At 35.4% G+C, this 19,351-nt stretch overlaps 1 protein-coding gene across 8 annotated transcripts in view; it reads right to left on the reverse strand.

The window, feature by feature from the left end:
* abcc9 (ATP-binding cassette, sub-family C (CFTR/MRP), member 9) overlaps positions 1 to 19,351 on the reverse strand; it is a 41,119-nt gene extending 21,768 nt beyond the window's left edge. For 2 of the 8 annotated variants that reach the window (XM_079868277.1, XM_079868276.1), the window contains exons 1-21: positions 19,208 to 19,351; positions 17,713 to 17,968; positions 16,407 to 16,575; positions 15,319 to 15,460; positions 15,114 to 15,235; positions 14,713 to 14,879; positions 13,535 to 13,777; positions 13,230 to 13,418; positions 11,017 to 11,187; positions 9,901 to 10,056; positions 9,676 to 9,810; positions 9,428 to 9,590; positions 9,212 to 9,252; positions 8,983 to 9,125; positions 8,794 to 8,908; positions 6,138 to 6,239; positions 4,736 to 4,808; positions 3,765 to 3,870; positions 1,313 to 1,351; positions 1,103 to 1,138; positions 434 to 535 (exon numbers count right to left, since the gene is read on the reverse strand). In XM_079868277.1, coding sequence (XP_079724403.1) covers positions 434 to 535; positions 1,103 to 1,138; positions 1,313 to 1,351; positions 3,765 to 3,870; positions 4,736 to 4,808; positions 6,138 to 6,239; positions 8,794 to 8,908; positions 8,983 to 9,125; positions 9,212 to 9,252; positions 9,428 to 9,590; positions 9,676 to 9,810; positions 9,901 to 10,056; positions 11,017 to 11,187; positions 13,230 to 13,418; positions 13,535 to 13,777; positions 14,713 to 14,879; positions 15,114 to 15,235; positions 15,319 to 15,460; positions 16,407 to 16,554 — 2,393 coding nt within the window. In that variant the 5' untranslated portion in view covers positions 16,555 to 16,575; positions 17,713 to 17,968; positions 19,208 to 19,351. Of the gene's footprint in view, positions 1 to 433; positions 536 to 1,102; positions 1,139 to 1,312; positions 1,352 to 3,764; positions 3,871 to 4,735; positions 4,809 to 6,137; positions 6,240 to 8,793; positions 8,909 to 8,982; positions 9,126 to 9,211; positions 9,253 to 9,427; positions 9,591 to 9,675; positions 9,811 to 9,900; positions 10,057 to 11,016; positions 11,188 to 13,229; positions 13,419 to 13,534; positions 13,778 to 14,712; positions 14,880 to 15,113; positions 15,236 to 15,318; positions 15,461 to 16,406; positions 16,576 to 17,712; positions 17,969 to 19,207 lie in introns of those variants that run through there. The other 6 variants (XM_079868281.1, XM_079868280.1, XM_079868279.1 and 3 more) reach the window with 5 other exon arrangements.

Genomic DNA, 19,351 nt, shown 5'->3' on the forward strand with positions numbered 1-19,351 from the left:
GCTAAAACAGTTATGTAATGTTAGAGCATGGTTGCAGAATGGTTAAGGGAACATAAGAGGAATGTTGTGTCGTGCACAACTTAAAACAAATGTTCTAGTGATGCAAACAATGAAACTAATATCCCACATGGCCTAAGTGATGTCATTTCAAAGGAAAAGCAAGATATTATTTTGATTAAAGAATTTATGACAATTTGGGGAGAAATTTTGAGCCAAAATATGCACCAATGAATCATTCACAATTAGACCATGCATTGAGGAAGTAAACAGTGTCAATTTCTATTTTATGTTGACTTTAATTAGAATGTAAAAAAAGAGTTCTGATTAAATAGAGATGACAGAAATTATTGTAACAAGTTAAATAGATAACAAAGAAGTTGTGCTAACATAATGGCATTTTCTACAGTGACATTTAGAGATCTTTTGTGCTCACCTCTGTTTATTGAAAGGACTTCCAAACGTGATGTTTTCCTCTACGGTGGCGTTCAGCAGCCATGACTTCTGCGTTGCGTAGGCCACGGAGTACCTGTTTTTACTGAGCCATGACAGGTCGAGAAAGAGAGGAAGAAGGAAAGAATTGATAAGCAGGAAATGTGGAAAAACACCCATCACAGCAAACATTAATGTTTCTGCTATGAAATGAAGGAAAAAACCTGGTTAATGATGAGATTAAAGCTTAAATGCAGGGAGACCTTCACTGTGAAAGCTGATGTGTGTTTTACAACATATTCTCCTGTCCTTTCTTATTCAGAGACTGCAGTTTTAATCGCTACAAAACCAAAAAGTAAACCACATGATCTCGAGATCAGCCTCTTGTTTGACAAAACAGATCTGTTGTTCTTTCCATTGGAGGGGTCCAGCTTTAACTTATCCAAATATTGTCCAAAATCAATATCTGTACGAGAAACCCCAAGTGTGTCCAAGAGAGGTGAAGACTCCCGGCATTTTTAAACACTTTGCACTGCACATCTCACAAAAACAAACAACACCACCCATTTTATCGAAGCCAGAGAAATGTAAAGGAAGGGATTTGTAAATTAATGCATGGGGGGGAGGGGGGGATGAGGGCACATCTGCTGAAAGAGTTCACAAACGGGTGTACCTCCGATCTTCATGAGACAGCTCTGTATCGTGCCCGCTGCAAGTCGACATTATAGAACATCAACACTGCTAGTTAGCAGTTGGCAAACCAAGAATCTTTAGACTAGGCCATTTGAATTTGACAAAGTTTGGCCATTTTTATGTTTTGGTTTATAGAGGTCACTGTGTGGCTGTGTGGCATGTAAGCATGCGAAGACCTCTGGTGAAATACCTTATGTTCCCATCGAAGAGTATCTCACAATCAGGCATCCTGATTTAGCGCACCATTGGGAAAGAGGACACAGAGAAACAAACACACACACACACACACACACACGTGACCAGCGTTAGTTGTGCATCAGGACACATTCCGTTCTGTAAGAACACTGACAGACTCTCCGAGTGATATTTTGAACTATAACTGGTCTCCACAAACTTTTTGTTTTAGTAATATATTAGTATTATATTTTAAATGGAGAGCAATGTCATTGTCATTAGAGAACCTGAAACTGGAAAACTCATTCATTGCACTGTTAGCAAAGACAGCAGTGCCTGACATACTGAGACTGAATTCACAACTTGTATCAAAACACAGTTTAATTCAATATTGCAAATTGTCTTAAAGTGCTCTTATTATACTTTTTCAGTTATTACCTTTTATGTAATGTTTGTGAATGTAAAAGATCTGCAAAGTTAAAAGAAAGAACCGATTCTGAATTTCCTCAAACGAGTCGTCAGTAACTCCAGTCTTACTTCCTGCACGAACCTACGTAGGTTTGTAACAAATTTGCATAATGCCCGCAAATAGTCTTCATTGGTTGCCTACTTTGACCAGCCCTCAAACACTGTAGTTGTAGCTGAGGCCTGGAAGAGTTTGATTTGTGCTGTCGACATGTCGAGAAAACGCTGTTTTCTGCACTGCGAAATCAAAACTGCTTTCCATGCACTTCCAAAGGATGAGGACTCGGGATCGAATTGATACAGTAAAACCAACTCCATCATTACTGTTCATATAACTGTGTATACAAATCTCTGGAAGCCTCAGAGCTGAAATTCAGATACGGTAATGGCCGTTCTAAGCGACAGACTGTTCAATCTGACCAATCAGAGCAGAGTATCTCTCTGAAAGGAGGGGTTTAGGGAGACTGGATCCTTTGAACCGTACGAAAAGAGGTGATGCTGATGTAAATTATGAGAAAATTAGTGTTGTTATTTTTTTCCCTTGATACATATAAACCTATTGCAGAAGACCTCCAAAAACAAAATTAGGAACCTTTAAAATAGCATAATAGGGGCACTTTAACAAATTAGTTTTCTTCCATATTATTGTGAACTTAATGCAAATATAAACTACACAATTACAGTGGCCCCGAAAAAGAATTTTGTAATTGACCATACAATAAAAGTCACTGGGGTTCAAAACAATACTGGGCCCCATTAACATTTATTGTATGGACATTTTTCAAAATATCTTCTTTTGTGTTCCACAGAAGAAATTTAAAAATGTTTGGATTGGAATGACATGAGGGCGAGTAAATGCTGACCTAATTCTCATTATTATAGAGAATTGTCATAATTATTTTACTGTAAGCCACACTTAAAATGTATGAATGCCATTGCATTAGATACAAGGACTACAAACTTAGGAATTTAAACAACTAAGATTTCCTCTGGTATTTCTGCTGTAATTATGACAACGCCTATTGTTTTCAAACTTTTTATTAACAGAAACCAATAGTGCTGATATATTAAATTAAATTTATTAACCATAATTCATATTGTGATTGCCAAGATTCTGATTCTGTATTTTCTTCAATAAAAACAATAGTTATCGAGAGGGGGGAAAATAATCTGATTTCAGTTTGCATCCTGCTTTTTAGCATTTAAATTAAGTTGAGAACCACTGCACTAGTACCACATATTTTATCCACTAAAAATAATATTTGGACCATCTGGTTAAAAGTAATCGCAAAAACAAAACAAAAAAAATGGCTCTTAAAACTTTGGTTAGTTATGAGAAAATGTTTTCAGATGCAAAAGCATTTAGATAGTTTAGCATTTAGTTATCTAATGCAATTCACATTTTAAAATGTGACTTGCGTTAATATAATTTCGGAGCCACTGTAAATGTATATAAATATTTAGCATGTGGATCTGCTTGGCTTTGCTTACAAATGCTAATCAGAGACCATCCCCAGCATGGAGATGGAGATATTCACAGAAACAAAAGCATTTCCCTTGTGCGCTGATAACGCAGAGGACAGAATGACACGTGGGAGAAAAAGACAGAAGAAAGATAGAAAAAATACACAGAGCAATGCATAGAGTAAGACACACATACACTAACACACAAGAGTAAGACGGTCCTCACACACATCTGTGTATGTACACCATGGTACATGCATCATAATAATAGCGGATGCGACTCACGGTGGGATATTTTTGTGCATGTGTGTTTGTACAGATGAAGACTTTGATTAGCATCTGATGAGTCTGGCATGCAGATGTACTCCCCTGTTTTCTGCTACATAAACACAAACTTTCAACTGCTTTAGGGGGTCACAACAGGCAGGAATTTGGCCCCTTTGAGTTTTAATGCCAGTCCATAATGTTCATAAACACTTCTGCAAAATAATACATGATAGTATTTGCAACAATAATTATGCAACTTTTTTAATTCTCACTTGCTCCAGAAGACTTTTCCACTGATCGTCTGCATCTCCCCCAGCATAGCCAATAGCAGGGAGGATTTCCCACAACCCACCTGGCCCACAATCATGGTCAGCTGACCTGAAGAGGGAAACGAGATGAAGGTTAATCGCAGTTTTATATGAACAGGTTTTTCCCTTACGGGCAGGTTTTATTGATGTTCACTGTCAATGGTAGATGCCCATCTGTTTCGTTGGCAAGCTAGTTAGTGCTCAGCTCAATATAATGAGGCTATCAAACCACTAAACCTGAGCCAAGACATTACGTACTGAAAATTAGTATTTTCAATATTTTGATTTATTTTTAGTTGGTGTATACTGTATAGGGCTACCTTTTAAACAAAACCTGCCAATAACAATGAGCCATTTAGGATCATTTTGGTTTATATCACATTTTTATCACATTGTGATAGATCTAGTTCCTGGTAGATAAATAAGCAAATGAATAAACTATGTTAAACTTTAAGTGAAAAATAAATAAATAAATAAATAAATAAGCATTTTGAAGCTTTATATCTATGGTATGTATTTATGACATTGATATATTATTTGTTAAATAAATAAATAACACAATTTAGATATTTAAGAGTATTTATGTATATATTTATTATATTTACAGGTTATTTATTATAAATAAACAAATTACAAGAACTGGATATCTAAGTATTTATTTATGTATGTATTTATTTATTAAATTACTATATTATTTGTTATAAATAAATAAATAATAAGCACTCTTGATATCTATGATATTTATTTATGATATTTATATATATATATATATATATATATATATATATATATATATATATATATATATATATATATATATATATGATTCGTTATCATAACATAACATAATATAACATAGCATAACATAAAACATAATAAAAAAGACAAAGCATTGATTGTAAATTAGCAGTAAATTAGTAGTAAACAGTGTGTACCTGTAGGGATTCGGATGTTGATATCCGACAACGTCGACAAGTTGCTTCCCCATGTGAAGAAACCATCATTCACCTGAATGAGACATGTGACAATAACAAATAAAAACAGAAACCAAGGGGGTTAGCATGATGGAAAGAAACCAGCACAAAGCAGAACTTATGTGATATAATCTTTTCATTTCTGCGCGTACAAGCTACTTCTTTCTGAAGACATTTACATCTTCTGGATGTTTTCTGAATTCTATTTTCCAAATGTTTATTTATAATAAAGATAACACTCCCATCCATCAGAGCAGCACAGTAGACCAGAACAGCATACTGGGAAATGGGAGAACGCTGAACAATCAAAAACATCTGTGAGAACAAGAGAGTGAGAGAGAGAAAGGGTAAAATGGGAGTAATGGTTGAGAATGACTGAAGTGATGGAGTGTAAATGTCAGAGTAGATTAGGCCATATTCATAACAAAGTGAGTGGATGTGACAGTAGGTCACTGTGGGAGAATCCATGAGGATATGTGTATATGTGTGTTTACTAGACTCGTTAGATAAGAACCAGCAACGTTATAAAAAAACCCCACTGGAACCAAATGATTCCATTACTTATTCATCCCAAAATCGGAACCGTTTAACACTTTTACAAAGCCCTCATTCTTACCTCATAAATATATGCATCAGAACTACTTTAGACTTAGAAGTCGTCATGGCATTCGCCGTCAGCCATGTATAAGAATCATCAATTAACTTTCAAATGTGATTTTATGTTATTTTATTTTTTAAGTGTAGTTACTAAGAACTCTTTCCAGTTTTCCAGTCATTGTCCATTAATTGTTCTTCAAAATTACAAAAAGAATCATTAATGCAGTAAAGGAATCCGAATCATTAAGTCCAATCAGAATCACAACCAGAATCATTAAATTTACGATTCCCACCGCTAGTCCAGAGGGATGGTGAAGGAAGTGGACCCTCCGGGGACCGAGAGACAGAGACGAAACCAAAAAAAATAAACACTTAAATTAATGTTCTTCTGATTTTTAGTCCTAGTTTTTCTTCTCGTGAGAATCCCAAACTGCACTCAGAGGGAAGCTGAACCCAAACCACCATGTCTGAGAAACTGTCACAAACCCCATATGGGGGGTTTTAAAGCAACTGAGAAAGGAAAGAAAATGCTCAGGAAAAAAAAACCCTGTGTGTACAGTATGTTAAAAAAAATGGGGTTTATACACTTCCTCTAGCAGAGTAGGAGTAAAACAACCTATTGGCCGTGACTTAAAGGTTACTGGCATCTGGATGAGAACATGCAGACCCTGAGCTCTCTTAATGAACTTTCGCACGTGCTCTGTGAGCGAGAAGTGGCTGAGAATCAGTGCTGATGGGGTCTTTGGCGAGGATAGTGATGTCTGACCTGTACAGCGACATCTTCAGTCTCCGTGGGCCGCAGCTGCCTGCGCATGGGATGCTCGTAGTTATCCATACGATAACGCCCCTTCCTGTTGACCGCCTTTGTCTATAAAGAGAAAAAGAGGGATTAAGGGAAAACTTAAAGAAAAAGTTACACAAATATTTTTCATCTAAATTCTTTTTACGAGTTTGCTAAATAGCTCCTGGTCACTACTCATTCTATTGAACAGATTCTTCATTTGTGACGTGCATGCTGTATCATTTTGGATCAGAAAAAAAAAACTTATTATTATAAAATTCAAACAATGAATGTCTTTTCAGAGCTCTTTAATGTGACAGATCGCCAGAAATGTATAGTGCTATAATAAAACTCATCACTAAAATTATAAATATAACATTAAGTATGTGCACTATAATATAATGAATTATATAAATTATTAATAATTAGGTTTATATTGTCTTTTTTTGTAATGTTCAATATATTCTCAACCTATTATTTATGTCTTAATTATTTAATGTATATGTTTATATATGTTTGTAATATGTTTATATGTTAATATAATGTATATATTTAATTATATGATTGTAAAGCGCTATATAAATGCCTCATTCAGTCATTCACTCATTCATTCAATGTATATTTAAATTCAATGTATATCCTAATTCTGTAAAAAAACAACAACAAAAAAACAGATTTGTTTGGAATCTTTTCCATTTTTTCCAAAATAAGATTTTATGACAGCATCCATTTAAATGATATTTCTGATATATCTTAAGAACGGTTTGGAGTAGAAACATAATAATTAAATAATTAAGGAAGCATAAAACTCAAATGTGTTTTCTGGGTCAAAATGACCCATTTCTACTTCTGTGTTCCAGTGAAAAACTAACAGCACACAGGTTTGCAAAAACATGAGGGTGGGTAAATAATGACAGAATTGTCATTTTGGGTCAGCAAACATCATATGACTCTCAAAAGCTGCTGTCATGAACTAAAGCTAGGAACATGAGTTCACGCTTGCATCTAGCCAAGTTATTTTCCCAGCTTAACACCATTTCCTCTCCTGGACCCCCTTCCTTCTTCCTCCTATCACAGTATATATTTCCATCCTCTCGTTCCCTCCCTTTCCTTCACCCCTTGCTCCAGCTCTCCTCCTCTCAGGGGACGGGTAGTTATAGTTCTGTCTTATATTTGTCCTTCTCTCAGAGAACAGCTGAGGGCCACTGCAATGACCAAAAAGAGTAGCTTCTCTTCAATGCTTTTATGAGATCTTAGCTATGCTGGCAGAGGAATGACCAGCTCCCGTTTCAGCCTCCTAAACGTGGGAGAGTTGTCTCTTGAGACATGACCATGTGGAGTCTCATGTTTGCGGTTATTGGAGGTCATAGAGAGTGTGATTATCTCAGTTTGAATCACTGTTTTTATCTATACTTTACAGACACAAATACAAGAAAATATTTGATGCCACAGTTGCTCTATTTGGAAAACCACCCCTGGTTAGCGAGAAACTCAACTGTTGAAATTATTTACTATTATTTTTCTGAGCTGTCAAATTGAGGATTTTCAGCTGGCGGACAATAAAACGTGTAAAAAAATAAATGAAACCATTATTCAACCACACAGAAATGCCCTAGCAACTGCATTGCAACATGCTAAAACCACTGAAAACACCCCTGCATTTTCATCAGAAATTGTGAAAAAATTAAATTAAAGTATTTTACATTAAAATACATTGTAACAATTTAATTTAATTTAATTTAATTTTATTTTATTTTATTTTATTTTATTTAATTTTATTTTATTTTATTTTATTTTATTTTTTACTTTTTACTCTTTACTTTACTTTACTTTACTTTTAGCTCTTGCTAACCCAAATGGAGAACTTTGGCCACTTATCTTGTATGTTCTCAGTGTTTGGTGAAAAAAGTCCAGTGAGATAATAAGTTATAAACATTGATATTAATTTGTTTCTCTTGTTCAGTTACAGGGCATGAAAAGTCCCAGTTAATCAATATATAATTTTTCTCCCCTAAAACTGATCCAAGAACATTCTATCCATTTTTAAACTTCAGAAAAAAATACTCTGATGCCAAATATGTTCCAAAACGCTAAAGAATATAAAAATGAGATTATCACATTGCAACCCAGCTAGTTTAGGTGCTCCTTGTTCCTCATTAAGCTCTACTGAACGTTAAGGCTTGGAATTGTTTATGAGTATTGCAAAATGTGTTAAGGTGCAGTGACAGTCACATTAGCAAAATGAATAGTCCATTGTCTATAGTCAATAGCGATGTATGAAGCACACCTCACACAGGAGGTCACTTTCAAACCAAGCAGCTTTCTGTTAGTCAACATGGCGAATCCGCGTGACCAACTGCGAAATCTGCATGGAAAATCTTTCGCTCTCACACGAAATTCCAGATCACATGGATTCCTATTGAAATGACAGGATTTCGCTTGCGAAAAACTGGTTCAATGGGTTCAATTCACCATTCGTTGACAAACTTGAACCCATTGCAATATCTACGTGGAGAAATCTTTCACCCTTACGTGAAATTCCCGATCCCGATCGAAATTACTGGATTTCGCCCATAAATGTTGCCGAACAATGGTAATGTAACCACACTTTTAAGGTGCAAATTTGCGTGTGAACACTCACATCCCCTTGGTATTTGTATTTCTTTCCGACCTCTAGAGGCATGGACATATCTCCATTTCTCCAGCTGTCATCTCCAATCTCGTCACTTTGCAGGAACTCGCTGAGCTTCTGTACACTGCAGATACAAATCAGATGATCATATCCTTACAGAGAAGCCAATATGAAGCAATGTTGGAGTTAGCGACATACCTAACAAGGGCCTTGACGGCAAACCTGACCACCGTGGACAACAGGAAGAGTGGCGTGACCAGAATGTGGAACAGTGCCAAAGAGGCAAATGCCTTAGCTGGACTGAGCCTGACCTCTTCAATATAGGCGTGTGTGACAAAGGTCTACAAAAACAAGATACAAGATAACATATGGTCTACATGTTGGATAAAATACAACTGATTGAAGCCTGTAATGATGAATATCTTACCGCCAAAACTGCAGCAATGGGGATGGCGGCATTCAAAAATACTGTGGAGATAAAGAGGGACAGAACTATTTTTTCAGTCGTGAACAACAAACCAAAGAACCAAATTAGAACCAAATAGTTAAACAAATGAGAATATGGGTTGGGGTGGGGTAATAACAAGGGGAGGGGTTTATGCATGTGGGCGGGGCATATGATGGAAGGAGGAGCTTGTCATACTGGACATCGATGTGTAGAGGGCGAAAGTCTTGAGACTGGTCAGCTCTTTTCCTCGGGTCTCTTCCACACGGTCACAGAAGATGTTCTCCCATGCATAGAGCTTCAGGAGCTTTATTCCTTTCAAGATCTCTGTCGTCTTCTTAAGACGGTCTGTCGAGTGGTCCTGAGGAAATATTTAGAAGTCACTAACATGAGCTTGTTGGTGTGTTGACAACACGCACATGCACAAAGGTGTAGGAGAAGCTCACCAGCGTGCTCTTCTGTGTGTCTGCCAACTTGGTTGCGATGAGGTACTGAACCGGGGCCAGCAGCAAAATGACACCGGCCCCTATCAACGCGCTGTCACCCAACAAATAATATAGCAGGATCACTCCCATAATGATCTATGAACAGAAATAAGATGTTTTTTTTTGGTTTGTGGACACAGATGCTGTTGATTTATCTGCTTCAGAAGTGTTTTCGCTATGAAATACCTGAACTGGCATGGCCCACAGGTTGGGGCATAAGAAGAGAAACCACATGAGCTGATTGGTTTCTATGGCAACAAGATTGTTGATCTGGCCGAGCGTCATCTCTCCCATGGACATGTTTGATGTAGAGAGACGCAGTATTTTATTGTAGATCATCGCCTAGAGGATGAGATCCAACACGTGAATCACAAAAAACTTTAACCTTTAACTTTAACGTAATTTTTCTTGTTGTTTTATCTTTATGTGAGCATTATTGTTAGCTTTTGGTTTTTAAAAATATTTCTATTTAGCTTAATTATTATTATTTTTTTTAGTTTAAGTTATTTAAGTACTTCAACTTACTTTTTTATCAATTTCAATTTATCATTTTTACCAATTTCAATTTATTTTATTTCAACTTCATTCCAATTATCAAAAACTTTTAATAGTTTTAGTTTTAGTTAACAAATAACAACACTGACAGTAATATAATAAAATAGAATAGGACAAAGTAGAATAGAATAGAATAGAATAGAATAGAATAGAATAGAATAGAATAGAATAGAATAGAATAGAATAAAGCCTAATAGGATAGAACAGAATAGAATAATTGGAAATATAATTGAAATGAACAGAATGATATAGAATAGCATAGAATAGAATGAACTGAATAAAATTCAATTGAAGCGAATAGAAAGAATAAAACAGACAGAATATTAGACGAAGTTGAGTAGAAAAGAATAATGGGACAAAATAGAGTAAAATAGAAATGAACAGGAAAAAGGCATAATAGAATAGATTAGAACAATTGGAAATATAATTGAAATGAACAGAATAATGCAGAATAGAATAGCATTAAATAGAATAAACTAAATAGAATTCAATAGAACCGAGTAGAACGAATAAAACAGACAAAATATTGGATGAAGTTGAGTAGAAAAGAATAATGGGACAAAGTAGAGTAGAATAGACTTGAACAGGAAAAAGCAAAATAAAATAGAATATAATTCACTTTCCTAGTAAGGTAAGAATTTGTTTGTATTACACAATACAACTTGACGTGAGCAGTACAGGCTGATGAATATGAAATAAATATAAATCTCTCCATGTTTGACTTCCAGTAAACTCTACAAAACTTACAAGCAGTGCCCCGCGCAGGTTAATGCCGGTTTCTATTGTGACGTAGTAGGAGGCCTGCAGGAATGTTCTCTGCAGCACGAGTGCCAGGAACAGCAGAACAGCTAGAACCGATGTATTCTGCAGCAGCTCAGTGGAATGCATGAAGTACACCCCGAAAGTCATGTTCCCTGTCTGACGGGACATAAACAGAGTATGAACACACACACATAATACATAACAACACTTTGGCATTTCAGCCCTCATGATGTCATACACAAGCACACACTAATATAAAAAGAAGGAGTCACTTAAACAGTGTCGCTGGCAGCAACAGGTGTGTGTGAGAGAGTGTGATGTGAGTGGGGAATTTTCCATGTCACACAGATATCTGTTCTGGCTTCATTTTGTCACTCACACACATATACAGTGACTCCAAAAAGTGTCAAGTGTGACATTTAAGACACACTTGAAACTGCATAAATGCCATTGCATTGAAAACAAAATCAGCATTTTTTTTTCAAGAAAGATAGCACAATTCTTTCTTTTTTTATCACAAAAACAGGGTTGTTAGGGTTCAAATTATAATTCTATATTATGTATTTTAATAACAAATTATAATTATACATTATAAAATAACACATACACGGCTGTTCAAAAGTTTGGGGCTGGTAAGATTATTAAACGTCTTTGAAGGAACTCTCTTATGCTTACCACATCTACATTTATTTATGTACAGTAAAATGGCAATATTGTGAAATATTATTACAATTTAAAATAACTGTTTTCTATATTAATATAGTTAAAGATTTCAAATATTCCAGTCATGGCAAAGCGGAATTTTCAGCAGGCTTCAGTTACATGATCCTTCAGAAATCATATATATATATGCTGATTTGGTGCTCAAGAAACATTTCTTATTATTATCAATGTTGAAAATGGTTGAACTGCTTAATATTTTTATAAATAGTAAGTTCAATAGAACATAGTTTTTCAAATAGACTTTTTTGTAAGAGTCTTTTTATCGGTTCAATTATTATTTTTTTGAACAGTAGTGTGTATATTGTTCAAAATTAAAACAAAAAGTATCTGGACAAATGCAGAGATGTCATCCTTATCTAAACCTCACGAGATTTTTCAGGCGCACATGACATCATGGTCATCTGAGCAGGGAGAACAATTGAGAATAATCTAATAATTGCTGTCATTTCAAGGCGATGACATACGGTTCTCTCATTAATAGCACTGACGCCTCTGTGACATCACATAGGAAGTGATAAATGTCAAGGCAAAACAGAAGACATCAGACTGTAGATTAGACACACAGTCTAATTAGTAGCATAACCACTAGCCCAATATCTGCAGCAAATCATTTAATTGACAGTTATTTCAACAACATCCTAAATGATTTAACAAGGCACGTTACGAATGGGCTCCAAAAGTAAGTGAGATAATATCATAGTGCTGTGAGACACTGCCTGGATTATGATATATTTCCATTACATTAGTTGCGTAGTTGTCTTTTTCACTCCATTTCCCAGTTTTATCATCACTCCGGTATGTATTTGGGATTGACCATCGTTTTTACTCTCGAATTGCCCTGTTCGTATACAACAGCTTAAATGGCTTGAATACTGTCTGTGTGAAAAAATAACCAAAGCAAAAAATATTTTTGTCTTGTTTTCCAGTGCAAATGAAGATTGAGAAGCAAAATGACTTAAGATATGTATAAATATCTCAGTTTTTTCTTAATTTTTTGGTAACACTTTTCTATGAAGCCCCATTAGTTTAAAGATGAACTAACATTAACTGAGAAATACATTCGTTACAGTATTTATTCGTCTTTGTTAATGACCGTTACTTAATAAAAATACTGCATTGTTAGTTTATGCTTAACTCAGGTCTATTAAATATTATTAAGATGTATCTCTTGTGATTGTACCAGTACATTTTGAAATTAATAATTCACTTTAATTTAACTAAGATATAAATAAAACTAAAATTTGAATAAAAATCCATTGGCAATTTATTGTTGTTTTGTTTTAACAGAAGAATATCTTATCTATTTTTAATTCTCAGGTAAATGTACAGTATTTTGAAATGTATCTTAGAATGTTTTGTACTGGAAAACAAGACAAACGTTTTTTGTCAAGAGTTTTCTATTCTCACTATACCTTGAATAGCGACAGTAACCATACTGATAAGACAAGCACTCCAGAATGGGACGAAACACACACCTTATGTGTCTTGTCAATCCCTGTTGAGTTATTCAGGTGTTCCACAATCCCAGAGATGCAGAGTGGCCCGGCAAAGCCCAGCAGGTCCGCCATGTACCGGAAGGTGCTGCTGAGGAGGATTGGCCCCCCAAAGGCCCGGTACATTGATTTCCAGATGGATGGGGATTTTTCTGGGTCCTCTGTGTTCTGCTGTCAAAATTTGATAAGCAACGAGGTGCTGGTTAACCAAGACTTCATTACTTCTGTACATCATCAGATTATAAATGATAATATTTGCTCTTAAACCTGTGATTGTCTGCACATACCCTCTGTTCCTCATAGGAATCCTTTAGACGCAGATAGTTGGTCAAGGCCCTCATTGCGATAGGAAGTTTGCCGATCTTCTTCAGCTCAATGGGTCTCTTATGGGCTCCAATGATGAGCGGGTTCATCCACCAATATGTTGCCTTGGAGAGGAGGTTGACGAATGGCTGGAGGAATCGGACTCCCAAGTCCTGCAAGTCTTCTGGGGGCTTCACCCTCTGGGGGGTTGCAAAGAATATGTACTTCTGCAGGTAAGACAAAAATGAAAATACGGGAGGCTTGTTAGTACAATTACTCACCTGTGTTTTGGATGTTGGATTTTGATTTCATGTTCACTTTAACTACTTAAACAGCTAGACTAACTTGGTCAAACCAGAAAGGATGTTGGTCAAGCAGATTTGATCAGCTAGACCAGCACAAACCAACTTGAACCAGTATAGAAATCTGTGCCAGTCCAAGCTGTTTTTTCAGCAGGTTAGCAACTCTTTTTACAATTATAAATTGTAACAATACCATACAATACAATTTTTTTTAACAATAATCTGTCTTAAATAAGTGGATCAAATTAGAGGCATATAGAACAAATTAAATAATCTGCCTTAAATTAGTGGATAAAAAAGAAAAGAAAAGAAAATAATCTGCCTTAAATTAGTGTATCAAATAAAATGAATATAGAAAAAAGAACAGAATAAAATCAAATTAGTGGATCAAATTAGAGGCATATAGATATATAAATAAAATATAATAAATTAGAATTCTGCCTTAAGTTAGTGGATGAAAAATAAAATAAAATAAAATAAAATAAAATAAAATGAAATGAAATGAAATGAAATGAAATGAAATGAAATGAAATTAAATTAAATTAAATTAAATTAGTGGATCAAATAAAAGGAATATAGAAAAAAATAATAGAATGAAAAAATGAAATAAAAAATGAAATAAAATAAAATAAAATAAATAAAAATAAAATAATGGATATGGAAATGAATAATAATGGAATAATGTAAATTAGAGGATAAAATAAAGGTAATATAGAAAAAAACAATAAAAATAAAATAAAATTAGTGGTTCAAATTAGAGGCATATCATTTTTTTTTTATAAAAATTAAAAATAATACAATTAATAAAAAATAAGAAATAAAAATAAATAAATTTGCCATGTGACCCAAGATGAACTCACTCTGACTCTGATAACGTTGATCTCGACAGCCATGAGCAGGCCGTACAGGACCACGAGCAAAGCTGTGATACAGAAACGGAGATGTTGCACCCCCAAGCTCGCCTCTGCAAACTTCCATAACTTTATCATCTTGGTGATGAAAGCCAGAATCCAGTAAATAAATAAAGCTGTGAAAGTATTTCTGAGGTTAGGTCTCATTCTCATACAGAATCCCAAGGACAGAAACTAAATTTGATAATAGCTAAAAATATGGATCGACCATTACCTGTTGCCAAGCAACAGACAGAATGAAAGTGTTTTATGTAAATTAGAGGACCCGGACCAACTGTTGTAAGTTATGTAAGTAATGAAGGCCATTGAATACCGAGTGAAATGGAATAGTGAAATGGCCATTGACTTACCAAGCAGCAGTTTGGGGAAATTGGCTGTTTCTATATTGTGATAATATACGACTGATGTCGTGGCCGCTATGAAGCCCATCAGCGCTGGCATGAAGAGGTGCAAGTGATTGGACTCCATCTGCCTGAAATAATCCATTCATACACAAAGACATAAACATAAATGCATAGCGGTCGGTCATAAACACACAAATAAACTGAAACCCACGTATTGGAGACGATTCCCTCTGCGATCTCGCACACGTGCACAAACAGCAGTGTAAAGGTGAGGATCCAGCGCAGGTTGTGGCCTGGGAAGTGCAGCCAGGTGTTATGGTGGATCTGCACCTTTGAACTCTGGCTACCCCAGCCTGGACACAAAAACATGCCTTCCATCACTTCAACATATCTTTATTTTCTAATGTATTATCTGAACCACGTGTTGAGAGGCTGGCAGGCATCAGAGACTTGTGAACATGTCTGGCAGCATGTAACTTGTTTTATAATGGTATCATTTTATTATTCCCTAGTGTATCTAATATAACATACAGTTAACAATTACTTTTTCCTAGACGTTTGTTAATCAGCATTTTGTATCCGTCTCCGCCTGTCTCGTTCATTCGTTGTTTTCCTTTCTTTGGCTAATAGTGTAATAATTCTTCTATAGGAAACATTTTTTTCATTATGAGATAGGGTATAATGCTTACAGACCGAATGAGGAATGGTAGTGACACCATTACGGCGTCAGCGTAAAGGACTTTGCCAAGGTTTGAGTAAAGGCTCTTAGGGGAACTGATACAGATAATGAATTAGCCCAAGTAGGTCTGATATCGTGTCTAGGTCCCACAGCTTCTGATGACATGACGGATGTCATAAACAACCAGGGCGTCACAATTTAAGAATCGACTGATTTGGAATTGGAACTGAATTGGCTACACTCCACAGGAAGTTGAATTGGAATGACAAGAACAGGATTTCTTATTACTGAACTGTAATACTAAGAAATTCACACATCACACAACAGGTGCTCAGTTTAAGCTTAATGTTGTGTGGCTCTTTTTACTCTGCTGAAATAATAAATAAATAGAAATGATATAACTTAAAATAATTTTAAAAAACAATAAAATAATATGTAATATCTATATCTATAATAAAATAATAATTGTTATTATACTGTATATATATATACACACACACACACACACACACAATATACCCCCCCCCCCCTCTTTGAATAGAGCCAAAAAATTCTGTTTCACAAACTGCAAAGCATGTGCATGGTTGTCAAACAGGGATAAAAGACAAGGGCATTCATACCAATGAAGAGGATAGGAAAGGTGATGAAGAGAAGAAATACATGAGGGACGAGGTTGAGGGCGTCCACGAAGCAGCCATTGTCAAGGACTCCATTGTCCACACTGTAGGCATCACTACCCCTGTCGTTCCCACAGAAAGACAAGGCCATGTCACCTGTGTCTAAAGGAGCCTGGGGGGAAAAAGGAAAAGTTGAGGTTACATTTGAACATATAGCATTCAAAGAAGTTAAATGTAACCCAAAAAATAAGACATGTAATAAAAACAAATCAAGTGTGCATTTAACCTTACTTAGCTTTGAGCCCAAACTGACAGCACTGAAAACAGTATTCCTGTAGTCATTATTGACTATGAGGTCTGGCATAGAATTTGACTACATTTATCCACTGCTGCCAATCAGTTTAAGAGCAAGATTAACAAACCCTGCAGGGCCTGTACCCATCAGCTATCTCATTTACCAAAAAAAGACCAACACAAAAACAACACCACAACCGGTAATGTTTGCTTATGAGGAATATACTCTGGTAGATTGAAGCTTGCATGCTGTATGTCCTCCGGTGACCCATCAGTGTGTTTTTTTTATGCAAAGGATTATTTTTGACAAACCTATTTTAAATTATATTAAAATATCGACATTATGTTTACATTATATCATCATGATATCATATGACATATATATCACCACATTGGAAGAAAAATATATTTTTTATTTATGTATATATGTCGCTGAAATTATAGTTGTCTTTCATTTTAAATGGACACTTATCGGCGTGTACGTGATAATTTTTTTTAATAAATGCCAACATTATGCTATATGCTGTGAAAGCATTCAATAATGCAACCAAATGGATCCGATAAAAGGGGCTACCAAGAAAGAGAGTAGCATTCAGAGGGTCACGTGATCACAACACCAAGAGGCGAACCTCCATGTAAAATAAAACAGATTTTATTAAGCTGATATGTCAGGGCTCTTCACACCATAGTTTTATAACGATTACTTAGTGCAAATTTAAGATACTCTAGGACTTAAAACTCATGTATGGTCTTCTTGATAATATTAACAAACAAGGTCTTGTTTGAGATGAAATGACGTGAATTACAAAGTAAATACCCATGGCAAGTGCATTAAATAGAATAGTCTCCTGTAACAAACTCATTCATACTCATCGCTTTACATCGCTTTCAAATCCTTCCACATGCTCATTGACAGCCTGACGTTGTCTTTTCTCAACTTTTAATTGGCATGAATATACATAAAATAGTAAAACCCACAGTAACAGTCATATATGATTATTAAACAATCACTTACCGGAGTTATTGCTCTGCTTTAGCAGCTTTTCATGCCCGTTGCCTGGTGTTAGAGGAGTATTTTTAGCTGCGGAGTATCAGCTGCTCATGGTCTCGCTCTCCCTCTTGCTCTTGGATCGTATTTCCAAACTTGAACAGGAATGTTGGCATGAATATGGACCGTCCTGAGAAAATAGAGATCGACTGTGACACTGTGGCTGCGTCTCAAAGCCTTGCGAGATGCCTGTCTACACAGGGGTGATGCCCGAATGTGATATCTAGGTAAGCAGAGGGAGAGCAAAACACAAGAGTTGAGACAGATAGTAATGTTTCAATTAGGGGCCGACACTAAGAAAATGTATAAATGATAACAAATAAGAACAAAATTCATTGAATAAATACATTTTCAATATTTACATAAAATTAAAATTATTCTGTGCATCTGTAGATGTCTTGATGCAATTTAATAGGTGTAATATAAATTTATACCTAACAGGTATTTAACAGAATTATTATTTTTATATATAGGCTAATTTAAAAAGGTAACAAAAAACATTAAAACAATTTATTCAATTTTTTTAATTTAATTTCTGATTAATTCCTAATGAATATTTTATTAAGTGAGTCCCACATTATGTCAATAAACAGTTACATTTTACAACCACATCCTGTCCAAGTACACCTTTTGCTCACTCAGTTTCCGGAATAGTGCCTCAGTCCCAGTTGTTTTCCCAGCATGCACAGGGGCATGAATGGTTATGGTAGCATCTTTGACAGTTTGCCAGTCTCTCATCACGTTTAGTATTTTATTTTCTTGTGGATGTCATTGCTCTATTCCTTTTTTTTTTTTTTTTTTTTTGGTCCCAGGAGTGTTTATGTGCACATGCATTTTCCTATCCGTGTACATTATAAAAAAAGAAATACTTATTAATAAACAGTCAAAACATAAACAATAGGATATAACTCTTTAATATGATACAGTTTAATGTTTCTAGAGTTACTTTATTACAATTACAAATTGTTATTTAGTATTATTTTTGCTCATTAGACATGATTCACTTTTAAGAAACTCGTGTGATGTTAACTTACTCAATTATAAACATAGTAGCCTATGTGTAATGTCGTTCATAATTTGTTACCACGTTTTTGAGTAGGCTAAATAGCCTGCTGTACAGTGTCGTCTACTGTAGCTACACCGAAGTCACATAGCTATTGCCTCGGTAAAACAAGTTTACCTGACAAAAAAACCCGAAATGAAATTTAATCTCGATTTAACCTTGTTCGGATGTTTTACAAAACGGCATATCTCTACATGAGCCCAGTGACGAATCCATTATTCAGTTTATGAAAATACGACCGAGCGTCAAAATACAATTATAATGCAACGTAACAATAACATATCCATAGAAGGCCATTGCAAATAAGACAAAGCAGTGAGCGTCATTCATCAACCTTTGGGATTTGAATGAATTAATTTAAGATGTAGGCTAATGCGCCAAGGTTGCGGACACACTCACCTAGATGCCTCCGATTGTAGTTTTTGTCATCGACACTTGCTCGTAAACCCGCTCCGACACAGAACACGATGGTTGTTGTATCTCCGCGTCCTTTCGGTATTGAAGAAAGCGCGCATCAGTGCTTCGGCATAGCGTTGCTATGGC

Source organism: Squalius cephalus (genome assembly GCF_949319135.1).
Source record: "Squalius cephalus genome assembly, chromosome: 4".
Taxonomy (NCBI): domain Eukaryota; kingdom Metazoa; phylum Chordata; class Actinopteri; order Cypriniformes; family Leuciscidae; genus Squalius; species Squalius cephalus.